Source organism: Osmerus mordax, chromosome 5, assembly GCF_038355195.1.
Source record: "Osmerus mordax isolate fOsmMor3 chromosome 5, fOsmMor3.pri, whole genome shotgun sequence".
Classification (NCBI taxonomy): domain Eukaryota; kingdom Metazoa; phylum Chordata; class Actinopteri; order Osmeriformes; family Osmeridae; genus Osmerus; species Osmerus mordax.
The window spans coordinates 5,454,165-5,478,010 of NC_090054.1; the positions used below are offsets into that span (position 1 = coordinate 5,454,165).

The 23,846-nt window shown below is 45.1% G+C and overlaps 1 protein-coding gene across 8 annotated transcripts in view; it reads left to right on the forward strand.

The window, feature by feature from the left end:
* Positions 1-23,846, forward strand: part of LOC136942680 (NACHT, LRR and PYD domains-containing protein 12-like) — a 235,474-nt gene that overhangs the window by 99,680 nt on the left and 111,948 nt on the right. For 3 of the 8 annotated variants that reach the window (XM_067235630.1, XM_067235632.1, XM_067235631.1), the window contains exons 10-12: positions 17,580-17,753; positions 19,434-19,607; positions 23,557-23,727. In XM_067235630.1, coding sequence (XP_067091731.1) covers positions 17,580-17,753; positions 19,434-19,607; positions 23,557-23,727 — 519 coding nt within the window. Of the gene's footprint in view, positions 1-5,172; positions 5,329-6,978; positions 7,173-7,295; positions 7,416-9,970; positions 10,094-13,632; positions 13,750-14,658; positions 14,901-15,018; positions 16,817-16,964; positions 17,139-17,579; positions 17,754-19,433; positions 19,608-23,556; positions 23,728-23,846 lie in introns of those variants that run through there. The other 5 variants (XM_067235633.1, XM_067235635.1, XM_067235637.1 and 2 more) reach the window with 4 other exon arrangements.

The window sequence follows — 23,846 nt, forward strand, 5'->3', positions numbered from 1 at the left end:
TGTGAAGCTCTTACCCTGATGGCAGTCAGCTGTCGCAAGTCATGATTGCAGGCCCGGCACCTTCCAAATAGAAGAAATAAAAAACAGAGCAAACCATCACTTTTCTCTCTCTCTCTCTCTATCTCTCTCTCTCTCTCTCTCTCTCTCTCTCTCTCTCTCTCTCTCTCTCTCTCTCTCTCTCTCTCTCTCTCTCTCTCTCTCTCTCTCTCTCATACACACACATTCACACACAACAATCACATATACACAAATGTGCACAGACATGTGATTTGTAAGAGAAAGACTAAGCCTGTCTCACTTGCTGATGAAGCATTCTTCTCCAGAGAGCCACTCGGTGATGTCCTTCAGAGTAACAGAGGATGGAACCGCTCCTTGCTCCAGTAAGGACATGAACCGCCTCATGGTTGTTTTCTGGGAGATAGTTGTGTCAATGTTTATGCCAGTCATCATATATAATGCCACTGTCATCAAGCACAGTGATACTGTTGAATTTGGTTCTGGTTTATCACCACAATCTTACCTCATCCAGACATTCTGGTGGTGTCAAAAAGTCATACAGCTCAGTGAACTTCACAGGAGCATGTGGATCAATGGTGGGAAGTTCCCAATTCATGGCTGCAGTTCTGTGTGGAGAGAAACATTTGGATCAAGACTACAGGGAGTAACATTGGCCTGCAGGTTTGGTAATGTTTTTATATTATATCTAATTATTTGTGTAGAAATATTGTTTTTGAAGACAGAAAAAACCCACTACGTGAGACTGGTCTCCTGTTGAGACACCAAAAGTCATGAATAGGCCTATATTTTTAACATAGGCCTAACATTGTTTTGTACAGACTGTAGGCAATAACTTTATCTTAGGCTTAACTTACCTCGCAGTGAAAGAGCAATTTGCTGGTTTGTCTTTCGTTTTTTGTTTAATTGTAATTGTAAAGCGGCAGTGCTTGTCTTGTGTCGATGATTTCTGCTGTGTTTGGTACATCATATTCATGGTAACTTTAGAATGGAATGTTCGACACTGTAATTCTTTCATTGTGACAATGGTTTGTAATTCCATCAAACGTGTTTGATCTTCTTGGGATTGTCATGGATACAAATAAATAAAATAAAACATTTTAGCACCGTAATAGGTCAATCTTTTATTGAGTTAATGTTAAAAATCACAATATTTACCAAGATCTTTTGAATTATTATTGCTATTCAAAAATATGCATGTCACAATAATTTGTATTCCAAGAAATTCTCAAAAACAAAATGTACATTATGTAGTAAGTAAGTAAGTAAGTAAAGTTTATTTGTATAGCACCTCTCGCAGATAAAATCACAACGTGCTTCACAACAAAATGCAATGTAACACTACAAATAAAGAATACAGAACATTTAAATAGAAATAGAAACATGACAGACAACCATAAAAAACCCTCAACTAACTAAAAGCCTGCTTGAATAGCAAAGTCTTGAGTTGCTTTTTAAAAGCTTCTCCAGAATTTGCACACCGTAGAAAGGGAGGCAAGGCATTCCACAACCTAGGGGCCACTGCTCAGAATGATCGATCCCCTCTAGTTTTAAAATGGGTACAGGGAACCACTAAAAGCTTCTGACCTAATGACCTCAAATTACGGGTGGGGGTATGAAGCTGTATTAAATCAGAAATGTAGGGAGGAACTTCTCCATTCAGGGCTCTGGTGAGGACCAGGATTTTAAATTGAATTCTGTACTGGACTGGTAACCAGTGAAGTGATGCTACAACAGGTGTAATGTGTACTCTTTTGTTAATGTGCGTTAAAAGCCTTGCAGCAGAGTTCTGAGTTCTGGAGACGGTCGAGCTCCTTGTTCAAACAGGTAAAAAGACTATAACAATAATCTAAACGAGAAGAAATAAAAGCATGAATGATCATCTCCAGTTCACCCTTGGACACCTTGGATTGATCCAGGTGATTGATTACATGAGTGTAATGATCATCAAGATTTTACTGCTAACTAAACTGTCATCCATCACGGGGAATCAAACATAGGTTTTAACAAATTAAATGTGACAAAAGACTGAGTGATAACGGATGGCTGAGCGCTCAGGCATTTCCCAACCCTCCCTGAGCCTCACCATGCCAGCTGGATGGAACGCTCTCATCCGTATGTCACCCCGGTACAGACACTTTCCCTTCACTGGGCTGAGCAGGCCAACATTACACTGCAATTCACAGCGATGAGCCGATTTCCTAATGTAATGGGAGCCATCGACTGCACTCACGTTGCTGTGAGGGCCCCATCTGATCATGACGTCACTCATGTGAACAGAAAACACTTCCACTCTATTCATGTGCTGTGATCTGTGATGCACTGATGTGTTTGACACATGTTGTGGCACGGTGGCCTGACTCAGGATTCATTTCTCCTGTGAAACAGCAGTGTGGGGAACAGACTTCACGCAGGTGCTGAGCAGGATGGATGGATTATTGGTCATATGTGTCATTTAGGATCATTAGGCTACGGTCAAATAAGGCAATGATCTTGTATTGGCATCTGAGTATGGGGTTAATGTACACCCGTAGGTGACCATGGTTACCCGTTACAAACTTGGCTCCTCACCCGCTCACAAACCCCCAGAATGAGCAAGAGCGGCGCTACAATGCTGTACATAGTGGGGCTGGGTCAGAGCTGGAGCGGACCAGAGGGCAGCTGAAAGGCCGTTGGTGCTGCCTGGATACAACTAGTGGCCTGCTGCTGTACAGACCACAGAAGGTGTGGGGCATTTGCAACTGTCTCTCAGATGGAGAGAGGGATGGAGAGAGAGACAGTGGGAGAGAGGTGAGTGTCTCTCAGATGGAGAGAGGGATGGAGAGAGAGACAGTGGGAGTGAGGTGAGTGTCTCAGATGGAGAGAGGGATGGAGAGAGAGACAATGGGAGAGAGGTGAGTATCTCTCAGATGGAGAGAGGGATGGAGAGAGAGACAGTGGGAGTGAGGTGAGTGTCTCTCAGATGGAGAGAGGGATGGAGAGAGAGACAATGGGAGAGAGGTGAGTATCTCTCAGATGGAGAGAGGGATGGAGAGAGAGACAGTGGGAGTGAGGTGAGTGTCTCTCAGATGGAGAGAGGGATGGAGAGAGAGACAATGGGAGAGAGGTGAGTATCTCTCAGATGGAGAGAGGGATGGAGAGAGAGACAGTGGGAGTGAGGTGAGTGTCTCTCAGATGGAGAGAGGGATGGAGAGAGAGACAGTTGGAGAGAGGTGAGTGTCTCTCAGATGGAGAGAGGGATGGAGAGGGAGACAGTGGGAGAAAGGTGAGTGTCTCTCAGATGGAGAGAGGGATGGAGAGGGAGACAGTGGGAGAGAGGTGAGTGTCTCTCAGATGGAGAGAGGGATGGAGAGAGAGACAGTGGGAGAGAGGTGAGTGTCTCTCAGATGGAGAGAGGGATGGAGAGGGAGACAGTGGGAGAAAGGTGAGTGTCTCTCAGATGGAGAGAGGGATGGACAGGGAGACAGTGGGAGAGAGGTGAGTGTCTCTCAGATGGAGAGAGGGATGGAGAGAGAGACAGTGGGAGAGAGGTGAGTGTCTCTCAGATGGAGAGAGGGATGGAGAGAGAGACAGTGGGAGTGAGGTGAGTGTCTCTCAGATGGAGAGAGGGATGGAGAGAGAGACAGTGGGAGAGAGGTGAGTGTCTCTCAGATGGAGAGAGGGATGGAGAGAGAGACAATGGGAGAGAGGTGAGTATCTCTCAGATGGAGAGAGGGATGGAGAGAGAGACAGTGGGAGTGAGGTGAGTGTCTCTCAGATGGAGAGAGGGATGGAGAGAGAGACAATGGGAGAGAGGTGAGCATCTCTCAGATGGAGAGAGGGATGGAGAGAGAGACAGTGGGAGTGAGGTGAGTGTCTCTCAGATGGAGAGAGGGATGGAGAGAGAGACAGTGGGAGAGAGGTGAGTGTCTCTCAGATGGAGAGAGGGATGGAGAGGGAGACAGTGGGAGAAAGGTGAGTGTCTCTCAGATGGAGAGAGGGATGGAGAGAGAGACAGTGGGAGAGAGGTGAGTGTCTCTCAGATGGAGAGAGGGATGGACAGGGAGACAGTAGGAGAGAGGTGAGTGTCTCTCAGATGGAGAGAGGGATGGAGAGAGAGACAGTGGGAGAGAGGTGAGTGTCTCTCAGATGGAGAGAGGGATGGAGAGGGAGACAGTAGGAGAGAGGTGAGTGTCTCTCAGATGGAGAGAGGGATGGAGAGAGAGACAGTGGGAGAGAGGTGAGTGTCTCTCAGATGGAGAGAGGGATGGAGAGGGAGACAGTGGGAGAGAGGTGAGTGTCTCTCAGATGGAGAGAGGGATGGAGAGAGAGACAGTGGGAGAGAGGTGAGTGTCTCTCAGATGGAGAGAGGGATAGAGAGAGAGACAGTGGGAGAGAGGTGAGTGTCTCTCAGAGCAGCCAGGGAAGCAGGTCTGGGGAGGACTCTAAGGGAGGGCTGGACCCTGAGCTGGCCACAGTCACACCCACCACACCAGGCAGTGCAGCCTCAACTGAATGTGTTCAACAACAACCGGATATTGCTGAGGAGGTGGTCGCCATGCTAATGTTATCCGCACTAACCAACCCAACCAGAAATCTGCTTCGGGAGTTTCACTTCTGTCCACTAGATCTCAGTCTAAGACTGTGTAATACTTGTAGGCTTCCTTTAAGTAACTATTCTAGATCTAAAGCAAAGCGGCTTGAGAACACACTGAATCATCAGTTTAGGTGTCATAGACAGAACAGAACCCCATGATAGTAATAATCATATCCTACTGAAATGTTAAAAGTAGCACCATACTTTACATATTTACATTTACATTTACATTACATTTACATTTAGTCATTTAGCAGACGCTCTTATCCAGAGCGACTTACAGTAAGTACAGGGACATTCCCCCGAGGCAAGTAGGGTGAAGTGCCTTGCCCAAGGACACAACATCAGTTGGCATGACCGGAATCGAACTGGCAACCTTCGGATTACTAGCCCGATTCCCTCACCGCTCAGCCACCTGACTCCCGGCCACCTGACATATAGATTAATCTAATTGTAGCTTCTTAGCCATATGTTGTGGATTCATTAAAATCAACTATATAAATTATATAATGAAATATAAGTAAATAGATAATTACATTTCTTATGTGTGGTGTTTCTCCTGTGTGTTTGTCTCTTTTCAGCTCCTGCTCTCAGGATCAAGTTTCAGCTCCTCCTCCTGTTTCCTATTGGCTCATATAGGAGGGTGAAAGTGAAAGTCAAAATATGTTTTACAGGATCCATTTTGTGACTACAAGAATGTGTAAGACAGATTCTCAAACAGAAAAGCAGATTTTAAAGTAAGTAATTTTACAATATTCTTTCCCAGTATCAATGTACACATACAGTAAAAGAGAAGGGGAGGTTTCAGAGTTATGGCATCTTAGTACCAGAGGTTTCTAACAGGAAGTGAAACGGCCTTTCGCTCAGTCTAATGGCCAACATGCAACAAGCTATAACTAACTCACTATGGTCTAATAAGATCAAAATCACTTTAATTTTTTCATATAATTATCCAGCCATGGTGTTGTTGGTCGTTTAGAAACGAATTATAAATCTTCCAATTAAATTTTTGTAGTGCTCAGTACAGCTGATGGTGCAGTATGATGGAGTGGAGCTTGTTGTAAGAGGAAGTGAGTTAGTGCTCAGTACAGCTGATGGTGCAGTATGATGGAGTGGAGCTTGTTGTAAGAGGAAGTGAGTTAGTGCTCAGTCCAGCTGATGGTGCAGTATGATGGAGTGGAGCTTGTTGTAAGAGGAAGTGAGGTAGTGCTCAGTCCAGCTGATGGTGCAATATGATGGAGTGGAGCTTGTTGTAAGAGGAAGTGAGGTAGTGCTCAGTACAGCTGATGGTGCAGTATGATGGAGTGGAGCTTGTTATAAGAGGAAGTGAGGTAGTGCTCAGTACAGCTGATGGTGCAGTATGATGGAGTGGAGCTTGTTGTAAGAGGAAGTGAGGTAGTGCTCAGTACAGCTGATGGTGCAGTATGATGGAGTGGAGCTTGTTGTAAGAGGAAGTGAGGTAGTGCTCAGTACAGCTGATGGTGCAGTATGATGGAGTGGAGCTTGTTGTAAGAGGAAGTGAGTTAGTGCTCAGTACAGCTGATGGTGCAGTATGATGGAGTGGAGCTTGTTGTAAGAGGAAGTGAGTTAGTGCTCAGTCCAGCTGATGGTGCAGTATGATGGAGTGGAGCTTGTTGTAAGAGGAAGTGAGGTAGTGCTCAGTCCAGCTGATGGTGCAATATGATGGAGTGGAGCTTGTTGTAAGAGGAAGTGAGGTAGTGCTCAGTACAGCTGATGGTGCAGTATGATGGAGTGGAGCTTGTTATAAGAGGAAGTGAGGTAGTGCTCAGTACAGCTGATGGTGCAGTATGATGGAGTGGAGCTTGTTGTAAGAGGAAGTGAGGTAGTGCTCAGTACAGCTGATGGTGCAGTATGATGGAGTGGAGCTTGTTGTAAGAGGAAGTGAGGTAGTGCTCAGTACAGCTGATGGTGCAGTATGATGGAGTGGAGCTTGTTGTAAGAGGAAGTGAGGTAGTGCTCAGTACAGCTGATGGTGCAGTATGATGGAGTGGAGCTTGTTGTAAGAGGAAGTGAGGTAGTGCTCAGTACAGCTGATGGTGCAGTATGATGGAGTGGAGCTTGTTGTAAGAGGAAGTGAGGTAGTGCTCAGTACAGCTGATGGTGCAGTATGATGGAGTGGAGCTTGTTGTCTTCTCTTATGTCAGTATCAGACTGAGATACTGAAGTAGTTTTAACAAAGCTGTTTTTGTCACATTGGTGTGTTATCAATGTTTATCAATGAACAGTTGTTGTTCTGTATGTGTTTTAATTGAGTTGTTTACATCACAGAGGGGTGTTAGGAATCAGGATAAAGAGTAAGTTATCCTATCCTTCTTCTCTTGAGGTAGCAGTTTAATAAGGTTGGATTCTAACTTGTTTGTTTACAGGTCTACAGGTCTGGCTTCAAAATCCTTCTACTGATTAGACCCTGAAGAGGAACGTTCTGTATTTTAGAGAGTGGAGGCAGAGAGGAGGGTGGCACTGCCTCTAAAATGAGTCTCTCGGGAGAGAGAGAGGAGGGGGTCCCTGCCTCTAAAATGAGTCTCTCTGGGGAACATGACATGGACACCAAAGCTAAGAGGTAAGATGAGAATCCATAACTGTTCATGACTGTTCTCCATCTCAGAGCTCTGCAGTGATATCATGACATCATCATTAGTCAGAATAAATGAGAGACTGAAGGTCTGTCTCTGTTGTGTTGAAGCCCAATCCAGCAGGAGAGACCAGCCTCACCTGTACCCAGCTGTGTGTCCATGAAGAGTGACTGGTCTATGGATAAACCTATCAATTTCAGTGATGGAGGAGGACCTTCTAATGAGGAAGGGTATGTACTGACCTCTGCTGGTATTCACTGTAAAGGTAACAAATACTCATTTAGTATCATTTAATCATTAGTTTTTTAATCATGTCACATTTCTGTTATGTTCAGACCATGTGGTAGAGCTACACAGTGAGTGGCTGATGTTCAGACCATGTGGTAGAGCTACACAGTGAGTGGCTGATGTTCAGACCATGTGGTAGAGCTACACAGTGAGTGGGAGCTGTTATTTAATATGTCATTAGGATGTGCTGTTAGTCTTCACTCTATTGCTCAGTGGTCATAACCAACAGACCACCAATAGGCACATCAACCCCCTTTGACCTCCTTGTTGTGTGACATAGTGGTTAATACTGACACATCAAGAAGGTTTGGTTCCTGCTCGAGTGGGTTATCTCCCAGGCCTCTCTGTGGAGCATGTTCTACCTGTGCTCACTTGGGGTTCCTCCGCTAATAACCCCTGTACAAGAAAAGATGCTCTCCTGCCAACAACAGTTGGACCTGGTGTTGGACCACTGTTGATAGGCTGCCCAACTAGGGGCTCCTGTTCCTGGCTGCTGGGGAGGAAGGTTGGGGAAAACGCAGAGAACAAATTGAATCAGTGGACACCAGAGCATGTGTGTGTGGGGAGTGCTGTGTGTGCATTGTGTGGGGAGTGCTGTGGGTGCATTGTGTGGGGAGTGCTGTGGGTGCATTGTGTGGGGAGTGCTGTGTGTGCATTGTGTGGGGAGTGCTGTGGGTGCATTGTGTGGGATTGCTGTGTGTGCATTGTGTGGGGAGTGCTGTGGGTGCATTGTGTGGGGAGTGCTGTGTGTGCATTGTGTGGGGAGTCCTGTGTGTGCATTGTGTGGGGAGTGCTGTGGGTGCATTGTGTGGGAGTGCTGTGTGTGCATTGTGTGGGGAGTGCTGTGTGTGCATTGTGGGGGGAGTGCTGTGGGTGCATTGTGTGGGAGTGCTGTGGGTGCATTGTGTGGGGAGTGCTGTGGGTGCATTGTGTGGGGAGTGCTGTGGGTGCATTGTGTGGGGAGTACTGTGTGTGCATTGTGTGATGGTTAAAGATTCCTACATTCGAGGGAATCCTTCTTCCTCGAAGTTTGATCAAAGAGAGACACGACCACAACCTACCAGTAAAAAAAAAACAGAAACAGAAAGGGATTTCTTCGCCATGAAAGTTTGCACAGACAAGGAATTTGCTTTGGCAGGAAGGTGCATACAATAAACATATACCTAAAATTTAAATATGTGGACTAACTATACTAAGGGTACATAAACTAGCAGTACTAAGTGGGATTAGAATAGAATTAAATATACAATAAAATATAAGTTGCCGTAAATTACAATATAAAAATACAAAAATACAAATATTACAAAAAATACAAATGTACAAGATACCATGTTGTAATGCAGTGCAAAAAGCAGAGTGTGGATTTTTAACCAACACAGAGACACAATCACAACAAACAGGCAAGAAAAACCTGTACAACACTGTGACTTTCCCAGACAAAATGCACTTTTGAATGTGTTAAGTAGTTACAACTTCTCAATGTTTGTATAATTGCCTTTCATTCAATAAAAAGAGATCAGTGACTGACAAACATAACCTCCCTCTCCCTACACACACATTCACACAAACACACACACATACACAGATGTATGGTCACCCTAGTCATAACCTCCATACACACACACACACTCACACACACACACACACACACACACACACACACACACACACACACACACACACACACACACACATACATACAGACACACACACACACACACACAGACAGCATGAGAGTCAAAGCCCTGCAGGTACCAGGCCTGGTATGAGCACAGACCGGGCGGGGCTCAGCCCACTTAGACTGCTTGAGACCAGAAGGTCTTAAACTCCTGGGTGGAGGAGTGCTGCAGTGTCTAAAGCAGGCTGCTAGCAAACATGCAGCCCTGTGTGAGGTGGACCCTGATGTCATTCTTCAGTGTCTGGTTGAAATTCTGAGAATCAATTGTAAAAACAATTTTTATGTCTCTCCAATACAAATGTATTAACAAACAAAGAAATATTTATTATTTAAAAGCTTTTAGAAGTGAAAGCCTAAGGAACATACCTACTAAAACACAGGGTTAGAGATGCTGACTGTAGATACTAAAGTATCCCTCATCACATCTCTACTAAAACACAGGGTTAGAGCTGCTGACTGTAGATACTAAAGTATCCTTCATCACATCCCTACTAAAACACAGGGTTAGAGCTGCTGACTGTAGATACTAAAGTATCCCTCATCACATCCCTACTAAAACACAGGGTTAGAGCTGCTGACTGCCAGCCTGGCTGACATACAGACCATGTGGTAAAGGTTCACACTGAGAGATACAGAGTAACAACAGGTCTGGAAACCTGCCTGTCTGGCTCTCATTCCTATTGAACAGCAACATTCAAGCCTGATTCTGACCCTACTAATGAATGATTGTAGCAACAAATGTTTGTTAAAATGATGGCTGTGTCTGTGGTGTCTACTTTAGTGATTTATGTTTGTAAGACACGTTGTTGTGTTTGACAGGATGAGCCAGCAGAGACCAGCCTCACCTGTACCCAGCTGTGTGTCCATGAAGAAAAAAAAAAAAAAGTCTATGGATCGACGTATCATGTTCAGTGATGGAGGAGGACCTTCTAATGAGGAAGGGTATGTACTGACCTCTGCTGGTGTTCAATGTTATGTGATGAAGGTGACATGTTGTGAAGAAGCTGTCTCTACTGGGACTCAGCATTCCTATATTATAATATATTTGTCTTATAGTTTATTTGTGATTATAATGATAGTGTTTAAATGTATTTGGGGCCATATGAATCAATGCAGCATTTCTTATTCATGTCAGAGCACAACCTGCTGTTGTAAGTAAGTAAGTAAGTAAGACTTTATTTATATAGCACTTTTCATACAAGAATTGCAGCTCAAAGTGCTTTACATAAAATCAACAAAAACAATAATACAAGTGTTGATCTAAAACGTTTAACAAACCAAACTAGCCGCACTCTATCTGCGGTCTCTCCATCTTAGATCCGAGCTGCCACTTGCAGTTTCTAATACACAAACATGACAAGGGGGTAGACAGGACGAGCATAACATGAGGAGAGAGGAGGAGAGAAAAAGGCAACACCCAGACAATGCTCCTAGAGGAGTACAGTGTGGGAACAGACAAAAACCTCAGCACATAAGCACAACAACATTTACAAAAACACGTGACTTGCAATGGGGAGTGGGGGGCGGGTAGACAAGCAGCATCTGGACCTGCAGCCATGGTAGGCACTGGACACAGACCCGCCAGCCACCCTGGGGAAACAAGCAGGCGAAGGCGTTGGATGGGGGTGGGGGGGTGGTGATATCTGTAGTTGGTGAAAGTTAATGTGTGAGTAGGTCTGGGTTGGCGCCCTCGACCTAGGCCACAATCAGTCCGATTCTCCCTATGCAGATTGTGTTGGCCAGGAGACATCCTTGGTCATGACCCGGGCAGAGACCAAGCCACAGATGTCGGTGGGGGGGGGGGGGGGGGGGGGGGGGGGGAGGGAGGAGCAAGATAGTCTCGCTTCAGCGCTCTCCAGGGGAGTTGTTTTCCAGCGACGGCCTTGGCCAGGGCCTGTGCTGGTTACGGGGCCGAAAGTGGATAAGATTGGGGTAGTTGTTTTGACGAGTAGCCGCAACTCAATTTTCACGGCCACCCTTCAGGAAGGTCTCCATGTCCTCCATCTTCCTTTGCAGAGCCGCAAACTTATCCCTGTTGTAATCAATGCTGCGTTAGTTCACAGTCTGAGCTCCAACAACTCTGCCCACCGCATCAATCATATCGGGCAGCCTAACGGGGCTTTTGATGGCTGCAGCCGTTTCCTTAATTTTCTGATATACAAAGCCAGCGCCTATTCCAAACGGCAGAAAGCCTGTAATCATGGTTCCGAATATGAAGATGTCTTCAACGTCCTCCACGGAAAGCGCCGCTAGACACACGACACGCCAATTCTCCCACGCGTCCATCGTGTAGCCAGCTGCGAACATCCCGTCCGGACAGTTGGGTTCCCCCGAACCCGAGCTTCTCTTCGAGAAGATGGTGTCAATAGCATTGAGAGACCTGCTAATTAATTTGATGCTTCTAGTTTCGGAGAGCGATGATGAGAGAGTATCTTGAGACAAGACAAGACACAAGACACAGCCAAGCAGGGAAGGTCAGGGAGGGGAGGAGAGAAAAATGCGACCGCCTTCGTCGAGAGCCAAAGAGAAAGAGTTCAGGTTTTCTCCAAATTCCAAGTACAAAAACTGGTCAGGAATCTCAGCAGAGTTTGAAAAGTTTATTCAGTCTTCACAAAAGTCAAAATCTCAACAAACAACAAGCCAGAGACCGTTCCTCAGGTAGTGTGGGCTAGGAGGTGTGATTGTGAAGACAGTCTTGTAGTACAGTTGTTGGTAGAGGGGAGGAGTAAACTCTTGACTCTGGTGGCAGAACAAAGTTTAGGGTTAGACTAGAGCAGGGTCATAACTGGAGCAGGGTCATAACTGGAGCACACATCTGTGTTTTTGTGAATCCTACATCACCAAAACAATGTTGCTTTACATATATTTGTCACAACCCTGCTCCTGGAGAGATACTCTCCTGTAGACACAAACAGCAGCTCTAACTAGTTCAGCTAACCTGAATGTGAGTTTAGAACACAGACGTCTCCTCCTAGTGGAAGCCTTCAGTTAAACCAGTCCTAAACTAACCAGGGCTGCGTTTCCCGAAAGCGTCGTAGGCCTAAATTGATCGTAGAATCCATCGTACGACGAATCTTAGTTTTACGGGCGTTCCCAAAGACACCGTAGCTTAAGTGTCTCTTGAAAATTCGTAGCTCTTGAAAGCGCATAGATTAGCCTACTCCTTACGAGCATGTTTGGGAAACGCACGTAAGAAATATCGATGGTTTCATTATTTTGCTCGATCGTTGCTACGATCCATTGTTATCGGGAAATGCAGCCTGGTAGTTATAACTTCTCCTTTTTAAAATACTTTACATATAATGTCAATACTGAGTTTTTGTATAATAGCTTTACATGCAATAAAAAGAGATCAGTGACTGTTTGACAAACATAACCTCCCTACACACACATTCACACAAACACACACACACACACATACACAGGTGTATGGTCACCCTAGTCATAACCTCCATGCACACACAGACAGCATGAGAGTCAAAGCCCTGCAGGTACCAGGCCTGGTATGAGCACAGACCGGGCGGGGCTCAGCCCACTTAGACTGCTTGAGACCAGAAGGTCTTAAACTCCTGGGTGGAGGAGTGCTGCAGTGTCTAAAGCAGGCTGCTAGCAAACATGCAGCCCTGTGTGAGGTGGACCCTGATGTCATTCTTCAGTGTCTGGTTGAAATTCTGAGAATCAATTGTAAAAACAATTTTTATGTCTCTCCAATACAAATGTATTAACAAACAAAGAAATATTTATTATTTAAAAGCTTTTAGAAGTGAAAGCCTAAGGAACATCCCTACTAAAACACAGGGTTAGAGATGCTGACTGTAGATACTAAAGTATCCCTCATCACATCTCTACTAAAACACAGGGTTAGAGCTGCTGACTGTAGATACTAAAGTATCCCTCATCACATCCCTACTAAAACACAGGGTTAGAGCTGCTGACTGTAGATACTAAAGTATCCCTCATCACATCCCTACTAAAACACAGGGTTAGAGCTGCTGACTGTAGATACTAAAGTATCCCTCATCACATCCCTACTAAAACACAGGGTTAGAGCTGCTGACTGTAGATACTAAAGTATCCCTCATCACATCCCTACTAAAACACAGGGTTACAGCTGCCTACTGTAGATACTAAAGTATCCTTCATCACATCCCTACTAAAACACAGGGTTAGAGCTGCTGACTGTAGATACTAAAGTATCCCTCATCACATCCCTACTAAAACACAGGGTTAGAGCTGCAGACTGCCAGCCTGGCTGACATACAGACCATGTGGTAAAGGTTCACACTGAGAGATACAGAGTAACAACAGGTCTGGAAACCTGCCTGTCTGACTCTCATTCCTATTGAACAGCAACATTCAAGCCTGATTCTGACCCTACTAATGAATGATTGTAGCAACAAATGTTTGTTAAAATGATGGCTGTGTCTGTGGTGTCTACTTTAGTGATTTATGTTTGTAAGACACGTTGTTGTGTTTGACAGGATGAGCCAGCAGAGACCAGCCTCACCTGTACCCAGCTGTGTGTCCATGAAGAGTGACAAGTCTATGGATCGACCTATCATGTTCAGTGATGGAGGAGGACCTTCTAATGAGGAAGGGTATGTACTGACCTCTGCTGGTGTTCAATGTTATGTGATGAAGGTGACATGTTGTGTAGAAGCTGTCTCTACTGGGACTCAGCATTCCTAAATTATAATATATTTGACTTATATTTTATTTGTGATTATACTGATAGTGTTTAAATGTATTTGGGCCCATATGAATCAATGCAGCATTTTGTATTCATGTCAGAGCACAACCTGCTGTTGTGTATTTGAATTCAAGTTTTCTCCAAATTCCAAGTACAAAAACTGGTCAGGAATCTCAGCAGAGTTCAGAACGTTTATTCAATCTTTACAACGGTCAAAATCTCAACAAACAACAAGCCAGAGACCGTTCCCCAGGTACTGTGGGCTAGGAGGTGTGATTGGGAAGACTCTTGTAGTAAACTCTTAATTCTGGTGGCAGAACTAGGGTTAGGGTTAGACTAGAGCAGGGTCATAACTTGAGCAGGGTCCTAACTGGGGCAGGGTCATAACTGGGGCAGGGTCATAACTGGAGCAGGGTCATAACTGGAGCAGGGTCATAACTGGAGCAGGGTCATGACTGGAGCACACATCTGTCTGTGCATGTGAGGCCCACATCACCAAAACAATGTTACTTAACATATATTTGTCACAACCCTGCTCCTGGAGAGATACCCTCCTGTAGGTTTATATTCCAACCCTGCTATTGAGAGAGACCATCCTGTAGGTTTACACTCCAACCCTGCTCCTGGAGAGATACTCTCCTGTAGACACAAACACCAGCTCTAACAAGTTCAGCTAACCTGGATGTGAGCTTAGAACACAGACGTCTCCTCCTAGTGGAAGCCTTCAGTTAAACCAGTCCAGGTGTGCGGTGTGTGTGTGCTGTGTGTCTGTGTGTGTGTGAGAGACTGGTGTTCATATGGGATCATGTCTCTGCAGTAAGAGGAGCAGAGCTGTCCTGGCAGAGGACCAGTCCAGGTGTGCGCTGTGTGAGCAGGTGCTGAGGGATCCAGTCTCCCCCCCCTGTGGACACAGGGTCTGCAGAGCCTGCATCTCTTCATCCTGGCAGCAGCCTGGTCCATCAGCAGACCAAACCTGCCCCCAGTGTGGAAAGAGACCCAGAACACAACCTGGACTGCTGCCACCTGGACAACAGCACATTCAGAGAAACACTGACACCAGTACGAGCTTCACTTCATCTTTACCCAACATGGTTTCCATCTTTCTCTGCTCATTTCAGTACTTTGTCATGACTGTTGGTATTAATGTAAAGATAATGAACTTCTTGTTCTTCCATAGTTGTGAGTGGACTTCAGAGAGTGTTAGGGACTCATAAAGCCACTATGAAGAGGAGGTTTGAACATGTGGCTGAAGGCATCATGGCAACAGGGAATGCCATTCTCCTCACCAGTATCTACACTGAGCTCTACATCACTGAGGGAGACAGTGAAGGGGTTAATAATGAACATGAGGTCTGGCAGCTTGAGACGGCATCCAGGGTCCAAATCACACACGACACACCCATCCACTGCAATGACATCTTCCAGCTCCTAGCTGGCCAAGAGAGACTCGTCAGGACGGTGCTGACGAAGGGCATCGCTGGCATTGGAAAAACCGTCTCTGCGCAGAAGGTCATCCTTGACTGGGCTGAAGGGAAGGCAAATCATGAGGTGGATGTGATGTTTGTGCTTCCCTTCCGGGAGCTGAATCTGATCAAAGATGTGCGGTACAGTCTCCTTCAACTGCTGATAGATTTCCACCCAGAACTTCACATGGAGGATGGAGAGATCCTTGCTGTCTCTAAAGCCATGTTCATCTTTGATGGTCTGGATGAGAGCCGACTCCCTCTAGACTTCAGAAGAAACCAGAGCTGGTGTGATGTCACAGAGTCCACCTCAGTGGATGTACTGCTGACCAACCTGATCAAAGGAAACCTGCTTCCCTCTGCTCTCATTTGGATCACCACTCGACCTGCAGCAGCCAATAAGATCCCTTCTGAGTGTGTTGACCTGGTGACAGAGGTACGAGGGTTCAATGATGCTCAGAAGGAGGAGTACATCATGAAGAGATGCAGTGATGAGACCCTGGCCAGGAGAATCATCTCACACATCAAGGCATCAAGGACTGTCTACATCATGTGCCACATTCCAGTCTTCTCGAGCATGTGTGTGACAGTCCTGGAGCACATGCTGAGAGCAGATAGCACAGGAGAGATGCCCCAGACCCTGACTGAGATGTATACACACTTCCTGCTCATTCAGACCAAGATGAAGAACCAGAAGTATCAAGAAGGAAACGGGACAGATGAAGAGGAGCTCTTGAGGTCCGACCAGGACGTTCTCCTGAAGCTGGGGAAGCTGGCGTTTGAACATCTGGAGAAAGGCAACCTGCTGTTCTACCAGGAAGACCTGGAAGAGTGCGGCCTCCATGTCCAAGAGGCATCGGTGTACTCTGGAGTGTGCACGGCCATCTTCAAAGAAGAGGCGGTGCTTTTTCAGAGGATGGTCTACTGCTTTGTGCACCTGAGCATTCAGGAGTTTCTCTCGGCAGTCTACACGTTGCATTGTTACGCAACCAACAACATGGAAGCACTGAGGCCGTTCCTACGAAGGAAGACTAAAGCTGGACCTGAGAATCTATCTTTGGAAGAGCTGCTGAAGGGGGCAGTAGACAAAGCTTTGCAGAGTAAGAATGGACACCTTGATCTCTTCGTCCGCTTCCTCCATGGCCTCTCACTGGAGTCCAATCAGAAGCTGTTAGGAGGCCTGCTGGCTCAGACCCAGAGGAGTCCAGAGAGCCTGAAGAAGACAATCAGATCCCTCAAGGTGATGCAGAAGAAGAACATCTCCCCAGAGAGGTGCATCAATCTCTTCCACTGCTTGATGGAGATGAAAGACCATTCAGCACAGCAGGAGATCCAAGCATACTTGAAGAAGAAGTCATCCAAGTCCCTGTCTCTGGCCCACTGCTCAGCACTGGCCTACATGCTGCTGATGTCAGAGGAGGTTCTGGATGAGTTTGACCCGCAGAAATACAAGACATCCGAGGAGGGGCGCAGGAGATTGCTCCCAGCTGTGAAGATCTGCAGAAAAGCTGTGTAAGTAGTGATGTAAACATTCCATTTACATGTCGACTATACACATTCAGTTAAATGCACACATACACACACTTTACACACATTTCATATGTTAAACATGTCTTTGTGAAGCACATCCAGTTGTTTCATGGTTATTATGTAACAACAGACTCTCCAGATGCAAACTCACTGATGCATCATGGGAAGTGGTGTCCTCAGCCCTCACCTCTAACCCCTCCCACCTGAGAGAGCTGGACCTGAGGGACTCAGGCCTGCAGGATCGAAAAGTGAAGCTGCTCTCTGCTGCACTGGAGAATCCAAACTGCAAACTGGAGATTCTGTGGTCTGTATTCATTCATTTATTATGTTTAAATTATTTGATTAAGAATGAATAAACTTCACATTTACTATAAAGAGATTAGGTGACTTACTTTCTAATATTCTAATAAGTTTGTATGTTCATAAGATGATGAACTCTACAGACTCTGGATGAATAAAGTACTTGTTTATACAGCCGTCATTATTCATTTTAGCCACTAGAGGAAGCAGTGTGCTGTTGTTATTGTGACTGGCCTCACAATGGGATGGGAAGCTCATGTTCAGACATCTCCAATGTTCAGCAAATGGCAACAGTTTAAACAACATTAGTCTGAATGTAATAAACATGCCTTATTATTTCTAATTCTAAAGATATTGCCTGAAGTTGTTATAAATTGCTCAAGTTCCATAGTGACCACAAGACCGGTTTCAGGTTGTTTGTAATCCTGTAATGATCCTTCTACAGGTTGCCAGCCCTTCACCTCACAGAGGAAGGCTGTGCTTCTCTGGCTTCAGCTCTGAAGACAAACCCCTCTCTTCTGAGAGATCTGGACCTGAGCAACAGTGACCTGAAGGATTCAGGCATGAAGCTGCTCTCTGCTGTACTGGAGGATCCACTCTGTAAACTGGAGACACTGAGGTCTGTAATCATGTTCAAGGGACAACTAATAGTTACACATTCAATCACATTTGCATGTATGATTTACATTATGTGGTTGCTTTTTGGTTACATTGAAACTGCATGCCAGGAATGAGCTACAACCATGAGGATGTGATGGAAATTTTTGAGGGAGAGACATTGTTCCTTTGATGAATTAAGAGTTTTTTTAAATGACTAAACAAAAATCATTATTTACATTTAGTAGACGCTCTTATCCAGAGCGACTTACAGTAATACAGAGACATTCCCCCCCGAGGCAAGTATGATGAAGTGCCTTGCCCAAGGACACAACGTCATTTGGCAGAGCCGGGGATCGAACCAGCAACCTTCTGATTACTAGCCTGATTCCTAACCGCTCAGCCACCTGACTCCCCATTATAATGATTAATCATTAAGACAGCTCCATCTAGTTTCCTAGACAGGGCTTGAGAGTGGTTGTGGAGGAGGTTGGAGAGGTAGGGAGGTGCCAGGTTGTTTAGGACTTTATAGGTATAGTAGTATTTGAAAGTGAATCCTGTATTCAACCTGGAGCCAGTGGAGGTTGTGAAGGACAGGGGTGATGTGATCTTGGCGGTGGGTGGAGGTGAGCATATGGGCACCAGAGTTCTGGACTTATTGAAGTTTGAGGAGGGAGGTGACCAAGCACTGAACCCTGGATGCAGTACCGGTCCTAGCACATTTGGCTCCCTAGGCAAGATTTATCACGAGCCCCCCCCCCCCGCCCGGGGGTGCCGCCCCCCCAGCCACAACACGTGGCGCGGTTGGCGCCCGTTGTTGTTAGTGCGGGAGGGTTAATTAATGGATGTACTTCGGAAAATGCCGCCCCCCTCTTCATGCCGCCCTAGGCGGCTGCCTATGTCGCCTATAGGAAGGACCGGCCCTGCCTGGATGTGACTGGGGCAGGGTCATAACTGGACCAGGGTCATAACTGTGTGTGTGTGTGAGGCCCACATCACCAAAACAATGTTGCTTTACATATATGTGTCACAACCCTGCTCCTGGAGAGATACCATCCTGTAAGTTTACACTCCAACCCTGCTATTGAGAGATACCGTCCTGTAGGTTTACACTCCAACCCTGCTCCTGGAGAGATACCCTCCTGTAAGTTTACACTCCAACCCTGCTATTGAGAGATACCGTCCTGTAGGTTTACACTCCAACCCTGCTCCTGGAGAGATACCCTCCTGTAAGTTTACACTCCAACCCTGCTATTGAGAGATACCGTCCTGTAGGTTTACACTCCAACCCTGCTCCTGGAGAGATACCCTCCTGTCGGTTTATATTCCAACCCTGCTATTGAGAGATACCATCCTGTAGGTTTACACTCCAACCCTGCTCCTGGAGAGATACTCTCCTGTAGACACAAACACCAGCTTTAACAAGTTCATCTAACCTGAATGTGAGCTTAGAACACAGACGTCTCCTCCTAGTGGAAGCCTTCAGTTAAACCAGTCCAGGTGTGCGGTGTGTGTGTGCTGTGTGTCTGTGTGTGTGAGAGACTGGTGTTCATATGGGATCATGTCTCTGCAGTAAGAGGAGCAGAGCTGTCCTGGCAGAGGACCAGTCCAGGTGTGCGCTGTGTGAGCAGGTGCTGAGGGATCCAGTCTGTCACAAGACCTGTTTCAGGTTGTTTGTAATCCTGTAATGATCCTTCTACAGGTTGCCAGCCCTTCACCTCACAGAGGAAGGCTGTGCTTCTCTGGCTTCAGCTCTGAAGACAAACCCCTCCCTTCTGAGAGATCTGGATCTAAGCAACAGTGCCCTGAGGGATTCGGATGTGAAGCTTCTCTCTGCTGTTTTGGTGAATCCACTCTGCAAATTGGAGACACTGAGGTCTGTAATCATGTTTAGTCTTGAACTAATAGTTTCAATCACACATCACAAGCTGTATGGGGTCATAACCTGGCAGCACTACTGTCTAATTTATTTATTTATTTATTATAATTTATTTTCCCATTCTGTTTCCCATTCTCTCAATTACCTAATGAATATGTTTTTGTCTTGATTTGCTGATGCAGGCAAATGTGGGGTTGAATAATATTACTTGCAGTAATATGTTACAACTGTGATATGCTACCTGTGTGTATAATTCATTATTATTTATTTGTACCAGGTTAGTTTTGCAGCATAAGCTGCCTTAGAAATTAAAGTACCCAAAGACAGTTCACTAGACAGCTCCATCTAGTTTCCTAGACAGAACTGGAGTATCCAGTACATCAGCACTTGATGCACACTGAGCCCCAAAGAACTTCAGACAACACAGCATTTTATAATACATCGTTCTCAAGAGTCATTGGTCCGTCCCACAATCACAAGACAGACACACAGCTGCCCCATGGCCCTTCAGACATTGGCTCACTGCACATCAAAGACTTCTTTCAGCCTAATCAATAATATGGCGTTGTCCTGGATACAGGGCAGAGGTCACATCTGTGGTAAGTTAACACATACGAGGTTGTTGGTTTGGTGTGTAACAATAGAGTAAAATTATAAAGACAAATACAAAAATAATGTACAAAAATACAAAATTATTTACAGTAAATACAGTCTTAATTCCAGCAAATACAAAAATTAACAGTACTACAAAAATACTGCAGTAAGATACGAGCCAAAGATGCCTCAGGCCATGTTAGGTAGCGTCAGGAAAAAGAAGCTGTGCGTAGGACTATGGACTCTGCACAGCAACCTGAGGAATATTTGTCTCAAAAACCCTAACAGTCAATTGCAGAATCGTCAGTTCGAAAATGTGGATGATACGCAGCAGTCTGCCTTTAACATTGGCAGTGACAGCAGCGTACCAGATGGTGATGGAGGAGGTGAAAATAGACTTAATGATGGCTGTGTAGAAGTGCAACACCCTTGTCTTTAGCAGGTTGAACTTCTTCAGCTGCCGCAGGAAGTACATCCTCTGTTGAGCTTTCTTGGTGAGGGAGATGATGTTCAGCTCTCACTTGAGGTCCTGAGAATGATAGAGCCCAGGAAAGGACTGAAGGACTCTACAGTAGAGTTAGGGTGGAGGAGTCACACAGGGTGATGGGGCTGAGTGGGACCAGGCTCTTTCTGAAATACACAACCAACTCCACTGTCTTCAGAGGGTTGAGCTCCAAGTAGTTCAGGCTGCACCAGTTCATCAGATGGTCAACTTCCCACCTGTAGGTGGACTCATCCTCACCAGAGACTAGTCCCATAATAGAGTTCAATAATTCCATGAGGAGTAGTGTGTGTGTGGTCACTACTGTCTGAACCAGTATCATGAGGAGTAGTGTGTGTGTGGTCACTACTGTCTGAACCAGTATCATGAGGAGTAGTGTGTATGTGGTCACTACTGTCTGAACCAGTATCATGAGGAGTAGTGTGTATGTGGTCACTACTGTCTGAACCAGTATCATGAGGAGTAGTGTGTATGTGGTCACTACTGTCTGAACCAGTATCATGAGGAGTAGTGTGTATGTGGTCACTACTGTCTGAACCAGTATCATGAGGAGTAGTGTGTATGTGGTCACTACGGTCTGAACCAGTATCATGAGGAGTAGTGTGTATTTGTTATGCATGTAACATTTAGTCATTTTTTTAGCAGACGCTCTTATCCAGAGCGACTTACAGTATTTAAGAATCATATTTTGAGCACAGATATTTTGAGCACAGATGTTCATGTATTGCATGCTTTCAACAAACTTAGGTGACCAAACAGTTGAAGAACATCTGGTCAGCCAAGTGCTCCATGAAATGAGATTTTGAACTTGGCCCAGTTTCCCAGACATGGATTAAGCGTAGTCCTATACTAAAAACAATTTTCAATGGAGATCTTCTTTTTATTCGACCTACTTACTTTTGGACTAGGCTTAATCCATGTCTGGGAAAGTGGGCATATATCTCTTTTATTAATATGGTCTGAGAATAATAAGTGACAGTAAATTAACACATTGAATCAGGAGAATAGTAAACCATTTAAAAGTAGCAGTTACAGTTACATTCTGCCTTCTCTGGGTGGTGAGGTAATCAAATAATACACATTCTTCTAAGTGTCTATGTTAATTCTGCTGTCTTTTGGATTTATGAATTCTCTTGCTAGACTGAGAGTCAGAGACGTGTTTTTAGCACAGTGCTTCAGGGTGTCTGGAGAGACAGAGTCTGGCCCAGCTGCTTAGCAGGGGTAGGTGTTGTGGTCTCTCAGAGTACAGTCGTTTAGCCTCTCTCACCACCTTGCTAAACCTGGTCTTTGACTTCTTGAACCTAGATCTGTCCCTACTCCTGGACGCTTCCTCCTCGTCCAACCTCAGCCTTCTGAGTTTAGCCGTGAACCAGGGTTAGTCGTTGTTATAACTCACCCCATACCAAGTGAGATTTCAAACATAAAACATATTGACTGTCAGTTGGGGATTGTTTAAAGTCCCTCAGATTGAATTTATACCAGTATTTTTACTGGTTATATTGTATCAATACAATTTTTTACTACTGTCATTTAAGAATCATATTGTGTGCACAGATGTTCATTTATTGCATGCTTTCAACAAACGTAGATGAACAAACAGCTGAAGAACATCTTGTCAGCCAAGTGCTCCATGAAATGAGCCTGGGTTTGTCGATGTTAGAACTCACCCTGGTGCATGTTGGTATACAGCTGATGTTTGACTTCTGTCACAGCATCTGTGAGCACATCCAGACTGGATGACTGAGGAGTAGTGTGTGTGTGGTCACTACTGTCTGAACCAGTTTCATGAGGAGTAGTGTGTATGTGGTCACTACTGTCTGAACCAGTATCATGAGGAGTAGTGTGTATGTGGTCACTACTGTGTCTGAACCAGTATCATGAGGAGTAGTGTGTATGTGGTCACTACTGTCTGAACCAGTATCATGAGGAGTAGTGTGTATGTGGTCACTACTGTCTGAACCAGTATCATGAGGAGTAGTGTGTATGTGGTCACTACTGTCTGAACCAGTATCATGAGGAGTAGTGTGTGTGTGGTCACTACTGTCTGAACCAGTATCATGAGGAGTAGTGTGTGTGTGGTCACTACTGTCTGAACCAGTATCATGAGGAGTAGTGTGTATGTGGTCACTACTGTCTGAACCAGTATCATGTGGAGTAGTGTGTATGTGGTCACTACTTTGTTTGAACCATTCCAAAACATACCAAAGCATGTATTGTGTTATTGTATCTCACTGGTGAATTAATCTTCAAGTTTCATGTCACAATAACACAATCAAGCTAACCATTCCTGAACAGTGTCATATATTCATTGATAGTTTGATCATGTCCGTACAACAGTGCCATAGATCTCATCTATAGCACTTATAATAGATACTAAACCTAGTATTGATCCTAGTACCAAGGGAATTATGATCTGATTGGTTCAGAAAGACACTAGACAGTCTAGAACAAAAGATTCACTGATGGCCTACATTTCACATTATATGATTTAGAAATACCTCAGGAAGACCACATGATGTCTCAGTATACATTAGACAGGATCGTTTTTGGGATATTTCACAAGTACAATCCAGCTTAGTAAAATCAGCTACTCAGGCAGGTTCATTTTTCACATTGGTTACTGGCTACTGTGTCAGTGTGTTCGAGTCAAATGTTAAACTCTCATGGAAACTCATAGTTAAAACATTTAAGAAAGCTTGGTAGGAGCAATTCAGTGAGAGTTCCACTCTTCCAGAGGTGGTCGGTGTTGAAGAAGAGGTGCAGACCATAAGCAAAGCATAATCATGCATCAAGAGTAGAGATAACAATAAAAAGTGTTTGTGATCCCTCCCTAATGATAATCTTCTACAGGCTGTCAGGCTGTCACATCACAGAGGAAGGCTGTGCTTCTCTGGGCTCAGTGCTGAAGTCAACCTCCTTCCTGAGACAACTAGATCTAAGTAACAATGATCTGAAGGATGCCGGCATGAAGCTGCTCTCTGCTGGACTGGGGAACCCACTCTGCAAACTGGAGACACTGAGGTATGTATTTATGTTCTACATGAGACAATAGTAAAGTTATAATAGCACAATGTCTACGTATAGTTGATTTTAGACACTATAATTTATTCTCAAATTGGTTGCTCAAAGTTGCTTTCTGT